Below are 15,553 nucleotides of genomic sequence, written 5' to 3' on the forward strand. Positions count from 1 at the left end.
CAACGCGGGGATTTTCACAGTAACTTTATTGCAATGTTAACGCAAGCCTACTTGTGACTAATAAATATACTTCACTTTAAGAGCAGGAGAGACTTCTGGTTAGCCATGCTTGGTGTGGAGTGGGGCCCTCAAGCATCTGGTGACAGGCTAGTGACCTGCCCCAAGAAAAGCTAGCTATAGAAACAGACATGTCTTGGGCATTGACAGGTTCAGGAAGAGAAACAACAACAAATGTGACCCAAAAGAAAACCACAGAGCAACAGCCTTGATGCTCCAATTCCACCTTATGGATTAATCCAGGAACATATTGAAAACACCAGAAGAGAATAGCAATGATATTGGACATACAACATACTGAAATTACAGGAAGCATTCGCTGCAAATGGCCATCAAACAGGATGAAAAGTAACCTGGGAATGATGTTGACAAAGACCTGCCAAAAAGCGATCGCCACATTCTACAGCAGAGTTGCAACACTGATTGTTTATGTGTCATGGGGACAATACTGATCACTTGTGCTGGTGTAGAGCTTGAAACAAAAGTGCAACCCTTTGATAAAAGCTCATGGTGGTCAGATGTCCAAAAAGTGACGGTAACATTTCTGTGGTGCGATACTGATTCTGCTTTCTCCTGGCTGCTTGTAAGAGGCAAGCCATCCTCCGGTCTGCAGGTCAACATGTGCCTATTGATCACAGAGTTACAGTTTATTATAAAAAAAGTGAAGTTACTCATTACAGTGAGGTGGAACCTGCATGTGTGTCTCTCCTTATGGATATTCATCCAGCAATATCACATCTTTCCACCATGCCAAGTCTTAGGGAAGTTCTCACTGGTGACTCCCAGTAAGCAGCGTCACGGGCTGTTGCTGTCACCTGCCAAGTGAACACAAGAGGAAAAATAAGCTGAGGCAGACATGAAAGAAGTTGCATTTATTTAGTGCCTTTCTAACCTCAGTGGCAGCATTTTTCCTTCAGAAATAAGAGTTCACACGGTACACTGCGGCTGACACAGTGCGGTGCACCAGCAGCAATACGACCAATAGAGAAGACTTTCATACTTTCAAAGACCGGACAGATCAAAGCTCTGATTTTCTGAGACCAGCAAGAATCACAGCTGTGTTATCTATGACACAGATTTGGAGTAAGGCTTGCCTTGCCAAAACCTGGCGTTCAGGCCCCTCACCCTTCATTAGAACAGGCTATCAATGTGAAAAAATAAAGTAGATGGGGGGAGTCAGGCCAGCAGCACTATTGGCACGGGAGCCCTGGAAATCTGGGCACTCAGCAGATCTTAGACAGCTGCTGCTGACTCTGCGAACATATCATTATCTGTGAAAGGATATTAGGTCAGAGAGAGCACTGTGAGAAAAGCCTTGCCCTTCACCAAGAGCACCTTGAAAGTATTGCTGAAGAAGGTGCAGCAATGGGTGATGAATTGTTCTGGGGCAGATCACCATTCTCTCTGGTGTCAGGGCAAGCAAACACAGTCTCATAGGTCACTCTTACTGGGGGGAAAATAATATTATATCGCATCTGGAGAGGTGCCAAAGCGCATCTTTGCAAATATGAAGTTAAAGCTTCACTGGTAAAGATTCTCCTTCGTATGCTCAGAGCATGCAGGAATCATTTGTCTCTTTTTTTGTTGTATTTACATATATCATACAATCATTGAATCAAAGAGTACAGAAGGAAGGAGGCCATTTGGTCAACAGTGCTCCAAGTAGCACAGTTTAATTAATCCCACTGTCTTGCTCTTTCCCTCATAACACGTTAATTTATTCCCTTAAACTAAGTCCAATTCTCTGTTATTGTTATTAATGAATCTGCTTCCACCCAGCAGTGCATTTCTGAGACAGCAACTGGCTGTGTAAAAAAAAAACTGCTCCCTCACATCATGCTCACCTCTGGGCCAGTGAACCATCTTCAATTTGTGTCCTTTGCTTACAGGTTCCCGTCACTGTAAACGGTTTCTCCATAGTTATTCTATTAAAACCACTCTTGATTTTGAAGGTCGACCAAATCTCGGTTCAGCCTCAAAAGGAGACTAGCCCCAGCTTCCCCATGTAAGCGGAGTCCCTCATTCCAAGCACCGTTCTTGTTAATCACTTCACCCTTTCTCAAGGTTTTTCCAAGGCGCTAACATCATTCCTAGAGTGTGCTGCCTCAGAACATGATACCTCTGCTCAGTGTTTAGCACAAGTTCCTTGTTTTTGTCCAGCATTCACCTACACTGGAGCCAAGAATGCCATTTGCCTTGTTAAACTGGCTTCTCAACTTAGTCTGACCACTTTCAGGAATTTGTGCACATTCGCTTCAAGATCCTGTTCCCCTCTTTAGAATTGTACCATTTGGTTCATACTGACCCTCCTCCTACCAAAATGGATCACTTCACACTTCCCTTTGTCACATTTCATGGGTAGCATGGTGGCACAGTGGTTAGCACTGCTGCCTCATAGCTCCAGGAACTTGGGTTTGATTCCTAGTTTGGGTCACTGTCTGTGTGGAGTTTGCACATTCTCCTCATGTCTGCACGGGTATTCTCGGGTACTCCGGTATCCTCTCACAGTCCAAAGATGTGCGGGTTAGGCGCACTGCCTATGCTCAATTGCCCCTTTGTGTCCCAGAATGCACAGGTTAGAGGAAGTAGCAGGGTAAATATGTGGGGTTACAGGGATAGGGCCTAGATGGGATTGTTTTTGGTGCAGACTCGATAGGCTGAATGGCCTCCTTCTGCACTGTAGGGTTTCTATGTCATTTTTAAAAATTTATTCATGGGACATGGGTGTCGCTAGCTGGCCAGCATTTATTGCCCATCCCTAGTTGCCCTTGGCTAAGCCATTTCAGAATGCAGTTGTGGGTCAACCACATCGCTGTGGGTCTGGAGTCATGCGCAGGTCAGACTAGGTAACGATGGCAGATTTACTTCCCTCAAAAGGACATTAGATATTTGTCACATGTCTACCCATTCCATCAGCCTCAGTCCTTCTGAAGTATTCTACTATCCTCCTCATTTGAAATCATATGCTGTATACCCATATCTGGGTCATTAATTTAACAGTGGTTCCCACGGAGTATTCTTCTATCTGGGAAAAAAAGATCAATGGATACAAATGCAGCAATGCTGGTAGGTGACAGTCCCACCTGCACAAGGCGTTACCCTGTGGAAGTGCCGCAGCCTCTCACTGGTACTTAGAGGTCAAACAAAGCTGCACAGGACAGGAGACCAGGATCAAAGAGGAAGCAACCATGGCAACGATAGGGCAAAGAGACAGCCCTCACCCAGGCAGGAAGTGCTGGAAAAACTCAACAATACCGTTACAGCCTGAAAAATCCAAAAACAATGGTGAAGGACACATTATCAAAAGAAGCTTAAAGGTAAGCTTTCTTACCAGGTATGTGATCATGCACGTCCCAATGTTTCTAAGCAACCTCGCATATTTACTGTTGACCCATGCCAAGCTGTCACATACCTTTATAGGTCTTCCACTGTTTACTATGCAGGCCCAGAGGGCACAGATTGCAGCTCAACACACTCACATCTGAAAAGGGCCTCACACACAAAGCCAATATAACAGAATCCAGCTGTCATGACATCAGTGATGGACTGTGACCTCAGTGTAATTCTGCCACTGCACACGTCCTTTCAGCTTACAAAATCCCAAGGTTACTCCTTTGCCTGATACAAAGCCACTTAATGCAAGGACACCAACCGGAGAATCATAGAATCCCTACAGTGCCATTCGGCCCATCGAGCCTGTAGTGACAGCAATCTCACCCAAACACTATTCCCTTGTCCCTCTGGCCTGAAGGGGCAATTTGGCACAGCCAATCCACCTAACGTGGACATATTTGGAGCGTGGAAAGAGACCGGAACACCCGATGGAATTCCATGCAGGCACAGAGAGAATGTGCAAACTCCACACAGTGACCCAAAGCTGGAATTGAAACCGGGTCCCTGGTACTGTGAGGCAGCTGTGCTAACCACTGTGCCACCCTTTTTTTTCCCCAATGCATTTCCTTCCCAGTAAAGTTATAAGATTCACTGGCTGGGAAATAAGATACTTGTTGCTCAAAGAACATGGTGGTGAACTGAGATTTGGCACAAAATCATCACCTTGATGAGAGAACCTGGAGAAGGGCTCAGAAACTACTCACCTTTAAAACTTCCTTGAAGCAGGCCACTGTGGGCAACCCTGACTATAAAGAATTGTGAGGCAGTTAAGGAATTCGGGTTTAAGTCTGTCATTAGCAAGCATCATCTCATTAATACTACCTTCCCTCACCAAAAGTAGCAGCCATAATCCCTCCAATTCTTGTTCTCCACAGGTGCTTGTGACCACAATTGCTTTAGTACCGACCGCCTAACAGACTCTACGTGTAACAAGACACCATGGCAATGAGGACCTTGTGCCATACCTGGAAGGTGCCAGGGCCGATTATTTATTCGCATTATGAGCAGCACCAATTTGAGCAATTAGCCCCTGATGGAACAGGCTGAATATCCAGCTGCATTCATCAAGTCTATCGCTTAATTAGTATGTTAATGACTGTATGCTTGTGTTCGACTTGTAATTAATTCAATAAGAAAAATTAGCACTTGCATCAGTTACACAAACAATAGTGTCTTGGAATTACTGTGGATCCATAAGTGGTAAATAGTTGGTGTTACCGCACATGTGGGTGATGTATTCAAAGACAAACCCCAATGACACATTTAGTCAGCCCCACAGGGTCTTGCTCACGGGCTGGAGACCCTGTAGGTAATCCCACTTGTTTCATGGGGAGGTTTGATGGTAAAGATCAGTGGCTATTGTTAGGCCTTCCTTGGGATTCAAGGACTCTGGCAGTTGAAGTCCAAATGAAGGAACGGCGTTTCTGAAAGCTTGTGGGTTTACTATCAAATAAACCGGTTGGACTTTAACCTGGTGTTGTGAGACTTCTTACTGTGTTTACCCCAGTCCAACGCCAGCATCTCCACATCAGTTGAAGCCCAATCAGAGGCCAGTAGCTCTTCACTGCCACCTGACGAAATGGCAGTGGGCAGCAATACACCTGGCACAAAGTCCAGGATTGTTGGGGAACTCCCAAGTCAAAGGAGAGAGAGATCGGGATGGCCAGCACTGGAGGGGAAGGGCAGGGTATAGTTGGAAGCAAGGGTGGGTGATGGTTTCTATGGTTCCGCTCCCCCACTGTCCCATTGCCAGGTCCCCTGATCACGCGTTGCCTTACAATGAGGGAGCCTACCCTCCGGGTGGCCACTGAACGAGAAACACAGGAAAAGCCTTGTGGCTTCCCTTTAATCCCTGAGTCAGCAATAAATTGTGGCAGGCTCACAGATAATAGGCATCAACAGGATGATTATTGAGCCTAATTGACATGCCGTTGCTGGTGGCCAGGAATCTATGTCAGCCCTTCCCACCTTAATCAGGGGAGGTTTTGTTGCAACGAGGAAGACTCTGCCACCATTCAGTGGGCATGGCTGCAACCACCTACATTTTATCTGGGGAACCGTGCGTGAAAGTTATGAGTCATAACTATTTCCTGATTTCTCACTACTCAGGAAGGTTCAGCAAAGTTCGTAAGAAATGAAGACACACCTTTGGGAAGCACAAGTTACAGGATAATAACAAGCCTGGTTTCAATGGAGTATCTGGAAGCACTGGTGAAAACCAGGTCTCTTATTGGGAGATCTCAGGGTAACTTGGTTTATTTGACAAGAAGATGGGGTTACAATGACACAATAAACTAAATGGATATTTTTGTTGAACTAACATGGAAGTTATAAATGCCTCATTGAATTTCAAATAGTTGGATCACTCAGTGGCAGAACTATTACTTTTCAAATTAAAGACAATTTCCAATAGCCAGTTAACATTTGGAGGTTGACTTTTAACTGCATCAATATGGGGGTAAGCAGGGTAGTAATGGCTTGAAAGTGATGTTTGATTATTACTGTCCCTCCAGTATGTCCACTGCCAGTTTGGGTGGTGTCCCTGTGTTGGACATTGGATTACGCACCCATTTCACAGGGAATTTTTTTATAAAGTTTGTTTATGGAATGGGGTTGTCGTTGGCTGGGCCAGCATCTATTGCTCACCCTCGAGGGCACTGACGAGTCAACCACATTGCTGTGGGTCTGAAGTCACATGGCTAAATCAGTCAAGTGAAATAACTCCACAGAGATGAAGGTCCCGTCACCCAGTGCTTCTTTATTTACAACAACATTACATAATACAGCTCCCTCTCCTATTATCCTCCCCAAGTAGGCCCAACAAGGGTTTATGATCTGTGGTGATCATAATTTTCCACCCGTGTAAGTACTGGTGGAATTTTTTAACTGGGAAGATTACAGCCAGTCCTTTTTCAATCTGGGCACATCTTCGCTCTGCCATTGCTAGGGTCCTGGAGGCATACGCTATTGGTTGTTCCTGTCCATGTGCCAGGACTATGCCAACCCTATATGGGGATGCGTTACAGGTGACCATCAATTCCTTTTTGGGGTCATAATGTAGCAATACATTTTCAGATGAGAGTTGCTGTTTGATTTTCTTGAAGGCACTGTCCTGGTGGGCAGACCATTCTCAAGCTTGTCCCATTTTTTGCAACTGGTGGAGAGAATCCAGAATGGAGGCCCCGTTCTGTCTATAGTATGTCACCAGTCCTAAAAATGACTGCAACTCCTGGGTGGTAGTGAGGGCCGGAGCATCTTTTATTGCTCCAACCGATCCTCCAGGAGGATGTAGGCCCGATTTATCTGCTCTGTACCCGTGGTAGGTTATTTGTGGTGCTAAGACGAAGCATTTCTCTCTTTTAAAATGCAGCCCCGCTGCTGCGGATCTCCTAAGAACTTCCTCCAGGTTCTGCAGATGTTCTGCCCTTGTTTTTCCTGTAATGGGGACATCATCCAGGTAAATGGCAACCTGTGGTAATCCCTGTAGGATGCTCTCCATGGTCCTCTGGAACATGGCACAAGCTGACGATACCCTGAAAGGTAATCTTTTATACTGGAAACAGCCTTTCAGCATATTTATTGTAGCAAATCTTTGCCCAGCCGTAGTTTCAGGTATGTGTGGCTCATGTCCAGTTTTGTGAATAAGAATTCTCCTGCCAGCTTTACGTAAAGATCCTCAATCCTGGGAATTGGGTATTTGTCTAGCTAAGAGTAACGAATTATTGTCTACTTGAAATCGCCACAAAGGCGCACGAGCCATCCGGCTTTAAAGGTGCTGCCCATTCCGCGAACTGGGGCGGTTTTATTATCTCTTCGAACTGCAATCTTTTAATTTCCCCGTTGACCCCTTTCCTTAACGCAAATGGTACTGTTCGGACTTTGCAAGACTTTGTGACTTCCTCCGAGTTGCCGTGCAATTTCGCTTTAACTCCTTTGATTGTTCCAAGGCGTTCCCGAGAAACCTCCGGATACTTGCTCAGGGCTTCACTCAGGCAACCACTTCCCAGCTGGCCAAATATTTGTCCAATCCGGCAGGATCTCCTTCAGCCAATTTTGCCCTAATAGGCTCGATCCTGAACCTTCCACTACAGTGGTAGCCTAACCCGTCATTTCCCATAAGCAACTGGCACAGGGGTTGTACCCATCACTTTCAGCCTTGCCGAAGTCTTGGTCAGGGCTAAGGTTGGAGTCCGGTGCATATCTTGTTAAACACTGTTTTCCCTTATGACCGGTAGGGCTGCGCCTGTGCCAACCTCTATTAAAATTGGACATCCGCTCAGTCTCGCTGGTAAAATCAGAAACCACCAAATTGTCATCACTATGCAAAGTGGCTGTTCCTCACTGGAAGCTCTTCAGTCTCCTATCCCTCAGCCAACGTGTTCTTTTCAGAAATGTTGGTTCAGGAACCTTGCTTTTCTTCTGCACCTCCTGAAGAGCCGTTGCAATGTCATGTTGGATGGGGCTCTGCAGGGTTGCTGTCGCTCTGGGCTTAACCTGGCCTTGTCTAGGGTTTGTTCTGTAGGCGGGCCTGGGTTCCCTCATATCCGAATCTTTCCGGAGGGCGGCCATGTAGTGGCAGTCCCCTAATCCAACTGCACTGGTGTTGGCTTTTACTTTCATCGGGATACCTTGCAGCTCTTGTGCTCCGTTTGCCACTTTTTCTAAAGACAAAACCAGCTGTAATGCTTGTTTACAGTCCAGCTGGGCCTCTGCTAACAGGCCATATCATTGATTGGTGTGTGGAATCAGTCTCAAAGCATCTCATTTAATGTCACTCTGAATTTGCAAGCCTCTACCAAACATCTTGTTAGGAAACCGATGAGTGACTCCTCTGCTTCTCGGAATATGGAATAAAATCTGTACCTTTGCAAGATCAGAGGTGGCTTAGGGTCGTAATATTCTTGTACTAAGTCAGACAATTCTTGGAAGGACTTTTGTGTCCTGTGCCTCTGGGAAAGTTAAAATGCGATAATAGCAAAAGCTGCTGGTCCACAACTAGTCAGTAGGATAAGTCTTTGCTTCTCGTCCGAGGGCATGTCATTTGCTCCAAAAAAATACTTCATCCTTCCTACACATTTGACCCTGCAGTGGAGGACTGGGCCCAAAGAGTCCAACTTCCAGAACAGGAGTACATTTGTCCAACAATGACTTAACCTCAGCGGTGGTTAAGCAAGTTCCTTCAGGTCACTCCTTTTCCCTCAGTGCCACTGAAATAACTCCATGGAGACGAAGGTCCTGTCACCAAGTGCTTCTTCATTTGCAACAATATTACATAATAGAGCTCTCTCTCCTCGTTGCTTCCCGCTACAGTCGGCAGAGAAGCTGACACACTTGCTTGAAATAGGGAGCATGAAGCTCCCTGATTGGACCATCAATTAGGACCCATCAGGAGTTCATACTCTAGCATGCCAACCTCATTGGCCCGACTGACGTCTTCACAGACAGAAGATTTTCTTCCCTAAAAGGATATTGTGAACCAAATAGGTTTTTACGACAATGGTGTGTTTCATGGTCCTCGTTAGACTTCTAATTCCAGATTTTTATTGATTTCAATTTCAATTTATTGCTTTGCCACGGTGGGATTTGAACCTGGGTCCCCAGAGCAATATCCCGGATCTCTGGATTATTAGTCCAGCAACAATACCACTACGCCGCTGCCTCCCCAGAATGTCACTGATAATTTGCAAGTTGAAATCCTATGACATTAATAGGACTCTGATTGCAACTGAGAATTAAATGGATAATACGTCCATACTCCACATTGAGCATCATAAGGTTGGCCGCATAGAGAAAAATGCCCCAAAAAGCTTTAACATTTATTTTTGTGTCACCAGGAGGAGTGGGTTGCAGAACTTGCTTCAGCTGATTCATCTGGAGCTGACTGATCCAATGATTAATGACAAGGGCCCTCCTTGCGCTAGTCCATTTTACATTTGTGCCCCTTAGATTTTGATTATTAGTAAAACTGAGTCCAAGATCTCAATCAAAGTGCATGAAGCAGCTATTCTTTCATTCCTGATCACAGGCTATTACTCAAGATGTGGAGACGCCAGCATTGGACTGGGGTGGGTACAGTAAGTCTCAGAGTACCAGGTTAAAGTCCAACTGGTTTATTTGGCATCACAAGCTTTTGGAGCATTGTTCCTTCATCTGATGAAGCAGTAGTGCTCCAAAAGCTCAGGATAGCATATAAACCTGTTGGACTTTAACCTGGTATTGTGAGATTTCTTACTAGGCTATTACTCAAGACAGAAAACGGAGTCCTACAGTCATGAAATGTTCACTCTGTTTCTCCCTCCAAACACTGCCATATCTGCTGAGATTTTCCAGCATTTTCTGTTTTTATTTCAGATTTCCAACATCCGCTGTATTTTGCTTGCACTTTTCAAGACACTTGCTGCAAAAAAAAAACCTGCGCGATGTTTTATTGGGGAAAAAAAACTCAAAAAATAAACAATGTTTTGGAAGCAGTCAATGGCTGGACTTGCTCAGAAAGGAAAAGGTTTGATCCAACCAAAACATCACTTACCAATGCAATTTTTTCTTCTTTTAAAACAATTCCCTGCAACAAAAAAAATGGTGGTCAACTGAAAACATAAGCGAAACAAAAAGTACGAAATAAAAGGACTGCTGCTAGCAGAGTAATTCAGGTGGGGCGGGAGAGACAATTTTTGAAACATTTGAAGATGATTCTGGAGGAATGTCTTTCTGCGGTTGGACGGTAGGGAGAAAACATCGACAAGTCCCCTGTGAACTAGAACTCAATGAGAGCTAACACACAAAGAGGGAACTGCTGTGGGGCGAGAACAAGGGAATATTGTTAGACGTTCTTATGATTCTCCCTACAGGGCCCCAATTCCTTTGCAAATGGAGGATAAACAAACTAAGTGAAATCAATTAAGTCATGAAACTGAAGAATTTTTGCACATTACTTCTTTCAGGGCCTTCCTTCTTCCTGCAAGCCTTACATCCTTTCCCCACTAACAATCTCAGATTGTTACAAGTCCCCATTCATTTTCCAGGGTACGTATTTTCCACAATTGGTTCACAAAATTGCTTTTGCCTATGTTGATTTTGCAATAAAAGTCTAAAGTGTATAGTAAGTTAAGTAAATCACATACACCTGGATTTAGACGGCCATCTAATGTTGTTACTGCAATAAAATACAACATTCACAACAGCAGTTAATCAAATCTGCAATCTTAAACTCGGTGATGATCACATTTCAAAACAACCCGAGTTTGGATGCATGAGATTTAATACCCAAGTTGGTCAACTATCTGCCTTTGGCCTGGTTCATTTCCAAAGAGGGCCATTTGTTTTGTGTTTCACTGGAAGCTTTATTTTCAGCTTAAGCACTGAGCTGACAATAAACTAAAGCTCTCACTCTGATTACTCCCAAACACCAAGTTATTTTCTAAAGTAAGATTTCCCAAAATTAATTAGTTGCAGTGATTTAAACAAAAAAATGTTGAACATTAGAGCAGAATGTAAAATCCTCTCTTGAGCTTAGCCACTTTCAAAGCCTCGCGATGGACATCCTGAGAATTTTCAGTTTGACGGTGATGGATGTAGTTTTGCTTCCACTGACATTCAGGTACTTTGATCACCACTTACTGCTATTAAATTAAATTGTGCCCATCTGGTGGAGTATGGCATTGTAGTTGTAGGGTGCACCATGGCAGTCAATACTAGGTGGTCCCACTAGTTTAATGCTAGTTTATTGTAGAACTATAGAGCCTTTCAGTACAGGGGGCCAAATCCATCAATCTTCTACCCTGGGCCTTTGCCAATTGAAAAATTAATCTCAATTCCCTGTGCTTTCTTTTCCTTATCAATTGTACTCAATTTTTCATTACGTTTAGAGTTTGACTCAGTACTTTCTGTCCCATGTGGAACAATGGGCAGTGAGACTTTTAACGCTGGTAACAGTCCATTGTAGTCTCTTTCACTCCAGCCCCAGCGGTGTCTCGTTCTTGAAGATCCCCCTTAAATATACTTCTCCAAGTCTTCTTTTGTTGGCACCATCTTCTTCTATCTGTTGGTGTCCACTTTACTGCCACTCTATGACATTGTGACAAAGAGACAACTTAAGCTTGCAAGACCCATTTGGCTTCTGGAAGGCTCTGAACAGTCCTCTGGAGTGTTTCGTCATTGGTGCTGCTGTCTCTCCCTGTGATACCCAGGATTTTAAATAGGCAGCAGGGGTTAAAGTTGCCCAAACTTGCTGTTCTGTGCCTCGCTGGCATAGATTGCGGTTGGTACATGTAGAGTTGCAGCTTCATGGCCGTGTTGACATTGTTTACTGCTCAGACAGTGTGAAGTCACAGGACAACCAATGCTACTTTACCAGTTCTTCTGAAGACATCGATCTCTACTTCAGCCTTCCTGGAGATGGTACTCCCTAGCTATGGGAAATGGTTGCACCAGTCAGCTCCCATATGATCCTGTGCAGCATCTTGGGAGTTGTTCCTTTTTTACCTCCTCCCAGATTTTTAACTCTATCTATCCTAGTTTGTTTCTCCTGCAGTTCTTCAGAGTTTATCCAGCCTTCTAAATAAGCCTTCAGCCTTATTCAGTCTTCATGGTCTTCTTGTCTTTGTTCAATGTTCTTTTCCTGCTTGCTCTTTGCCAGCTTTCTTTCATCGATTAACTTCTACATTTGGTTAGAGATCCATCATCATTTGTTGATTCCTTGCCTCCATTCAAGTGGTGACTTTTGTACTGTCCTTAATCCCCGGTTTGAAGATGTCCCACTGTTTTGCACAGTTGCCAGACTTCAGTAGTACTTGGAACTTGCTGAAGTGTGCTGGCTGCAAACTATCCTTGTCCTTCAGATTCTTTGCCGCAAATGGTTATCATGACTTTGTAATTGTTGCCTTCTTCAGCTTCAGGTGGATCTTGCTCAGATGTGAGAACCTATTGACGCAACATCTTAATCATCAGGGAGGGGTGTCAAGGATGAATCAGCGAATGATCCTGTACCCTGGGCAAGAACAGTTTCACACTCATGGAGTTGGCCTCATATGCTCAGCACAGGTTAGCTGGATCATCATTATTGCCAGATTCCAACAAAGCACCGATAGTCACTGTTGCGCACGTTTATGCAGCAACAGAAACTGGCAGAGGTGGAGAAAGAAGAATTCTACTACCAATTGTAGGGTAAGCTAAACGAGAGGACAAGACTGTGATAACAAGCGAGATCAGTGACCCAAATGCCAAGCTTCAAGGCAACTGATGGCAAAGACTGAACAGCACAATTGGCCCTATGGGTCAGCAAGTATGGAGAACCAATGGCCTAGTGGCCTTTTCTCTAAACTATTAATCCAGAAACTCAGCTAATGTTCTGGGGACCGGGGTTCAAATCTTGTCATAGCAGATGGAGGAACTTGAATTCAAAAAAATAATCTGGGATTAAGAATCTAATAATAACCATGAAACCACTGTTGTAAAATCCATCTGGTTCATTCATGTCCTTCAGGAAAGAAAATCTACTGTCCTTATCTGGTCTGTCCCATGTGACCCCACAGCCACAGCAATGTGGTTGACTCCCAACTACCCAAGGGCAATTACGGATGGCCAATAAATGCTGGCCAGCCAGTAATGACCATATCCCATGAATGAATAACTAAAGTACGCTCAATGGAAATGGTGAGTCTGTTGGCCCTCTGCAAAAGCAATGGGCACAACATTGGGAATCCTTTCTTCAAATACCACTTCAAGACAACTAAAGGCATGGAAATCTCCAGATGATGACACACTGAACAAGACCAACTACTTATACATCAGCAGCAGATGGAGGAGATCCGTACAAGATGTATGGATTGTTCATTCGGAAGTGCAAGAACAGCACGAGAAAGAACTAGAGATCTGTTTGATGTTTTAGGCTGCTGACATACGATTGGACCACCATCTTTTCCATTATAAGAAGGTATGTGTATAATAACGTGCTAATGGGAGTGGACTTGAAATTAAAAACAGAAGGGGATGCTACTTTTCTACCGCTACAGAACAGCACATTTTACTGTTAAATATATGCATGTGCCAGTAGACATGATAAATTATGCTTTATAAGTTGGGAAAAATGGAATGGGAATTTAAACTTTTTACAGATCCAATTAAAATAATTTAATTTGGAAAGGAATCAAATCTCATGGAAACATGTGAAATGAAATGAAAATATACTTGTTTGAGCATTCCAGCAGAGTTTTCCAGAATCACTGATATAACACAAACATAACTCTACTGCAGCTGAAGGTCAACTTAATCCCCTGATGCTACTATCAGATATACTAAGATCTCACTTTTTAAATAAAATATACATATCGGTATCTTTGTGGTTAATTTTTAAAAACTGGACTAAGGTCTTTTAAAATGGCTGAATGTGTCTGTGATCTTTGAGCAAAACGCAGCTATCTGGCAGTTTCGAAGAAACTTGCACCTCGTTATCTCTGAAGAGACACCAATGACCTCTATGGCCTGCAGAGACCAAATTCAAAGATAACAAAGGCCATCTGCATTTTGTAAGCCAGGCTGGCCAACTAAAACAAAGGACCCCATAAGCTTCCTTTCTTAATAACTGGAATATTTACCCATCTCGGGAACCTCAGATGGGGGATACACACCATCTGTCAGAGACACTGGAAGTGGTGAGAGTCACGTGATATGAACATCTGGTTGGTAGAAGCAGTTATATTGCCTTGTTGTACAGCCATTTTAACATCTACAAACAGTCGGCACACAGGAAAGGAGCTCTGCCCAGATTGAATACCTGCACCCACCCCTCTCCCCACTTCTCACCCTCCAAAGCAGATCTCCGACTCTTTTGTGTTATTATTGCAATTCTTAGTGTTCAAGTTTGATTGTTCACGTACCTCACAGCACTGTACAATTTTTGGCATTAAGAATAATAAATTTTTCACTTAGATTTCGGTGATTGGCAGTGGACAAAGAGCAAAGGTTCTCCTCCACGCTCTCCGAAAGCGTACTGAAGACCTTACCTCTCTTCTCCCCTAACCACAGAAAAATACCTTGGCCTCTAATGGATTTATATTTGAGATTTACGCGGTTGCTTATTATCTGTTCGAACTGCACTGTGACACAGTGAAGTGTGTAGGCAGCTAGCTGGAAAGCAGCCAGCTTTTACAAAACTTTAATTAGTGTTTTGTTAGGACTGTCCGATGACAGGAAGTTAACAGATTATATAAAAACTCATCCAGAACAGTGACCTCCATGGGGCTAATCAAAACATTGTCAGTCGTGAATAAGAGGCGGAAAGTAAGAAAAATATGGATTTTTCTAATTGTTAAAAAGTCCAGGTCTTCAGTTTTGTTGTAATACCAGAGCGCTCCACGGCAGGAGTACATTTAGCTGCAATGAAGATTGAAGGAAGTGTAGGAAACTAATGACATATTTAATAAACAGGTCACTCTGCAGCAAAAAACCGCAATCAGTTTCATGGCAAAAAGGAGGCAGTAGAATCAGACAGTCTCAACAGTGCAGGAGGAGGCCATTTGGCCCATCGAGGTCAGCACTGACCACAATCCCACCCAGACCCTGTTGCCGTAACCCCACCATATTTATCCTGCTAAGTCCCCGGACAGTAGGGTCAATTAATTATGGCTAATCAACCTAACCCGCACATCTCTGGACTGTGGGAGGAAACCGGAGCACCTGGAGGAAACACACACAGACACGAGAAGAATATGCAAACTTCACACAGACAGTGGCCAGAATTGAAGCTGGGTCCCTGGGTCTGTGCGACCGCAGTGTTAATCACTGTATTAATCATTTTATATCCAATAAGTCATTTGTATGCACCATTTGATTGTAATAATGCATATTCAATATTGTTAAATGGATTATAGTATGTTCATCCAGATGAGTCATCCAAATATTCGTTCCTCCTTTATGAAAAGCAATGCAAAACTCTCAGGTTTGGAATGCATTTTCAGGCCAGGTATTTGGGTCAGGATAATTCTCCACCCCCGTGGTTTTTTTTTTAAATTTTAGACATTGAAAAATTCTGACAACGGGGGTGGGGAGGAAGAAAAGAAAATCTTCTCACATGCACGTCCTCCCATACCGGTAGGAAACAAAACAA

The 15,553-nt window shown here is 43.8% G+C and overlaps 1 protein-coding gene across 1 annotated transcript in view; it reads right to left on the bottom strand.

Annotated features, from left to right (window-relative positions):
* The window catches only part of LOC145356766 (zona pellucida sperm-binding protein 3 receptor-like), a 170,734-nt gene that overhangs the window by 70,351 nt on the left and 84,830 nt on the right, over positions 1 to 15,553 (bottom strand). The window contains exons 4-5 of the mRNA XM_080209634.1: positions 9,980 to 10,012; positions 736 to 872 (exon numbers count right to left, since the gene is read on the bottom strand). Of these exons, the coding sequence (XP_080065760.1) occupies positions 736 to 754 (19 nt within the window). The 5' untranslated portion in view covers positions 755 to 872; positions 9,980 to 10,012. The remainder of the gene's footprint in view (positions 1 to 735; positions 873 to 9,979; positions 10,013 to 15,553) is intronic.

The sequence above is a fragment of the Carcharhinus amblyrhynchos genome, chromosome 22 (genome assembly GCF_965287045.1).
Source record: "Carcharhinus amblyrhynchos chromosome 22, sCarAmb.v2.hapA, whole genome shotgun sequence".
Classification (NCBI taxonomy): domain Eukaryota; kingdom Metazoa; phylum Chordata; class Chondrichthyes; order Carcharhiniformes; family Carcharhinidae; genus Carcharhinus; species Carcharhinus amblyrhynchos.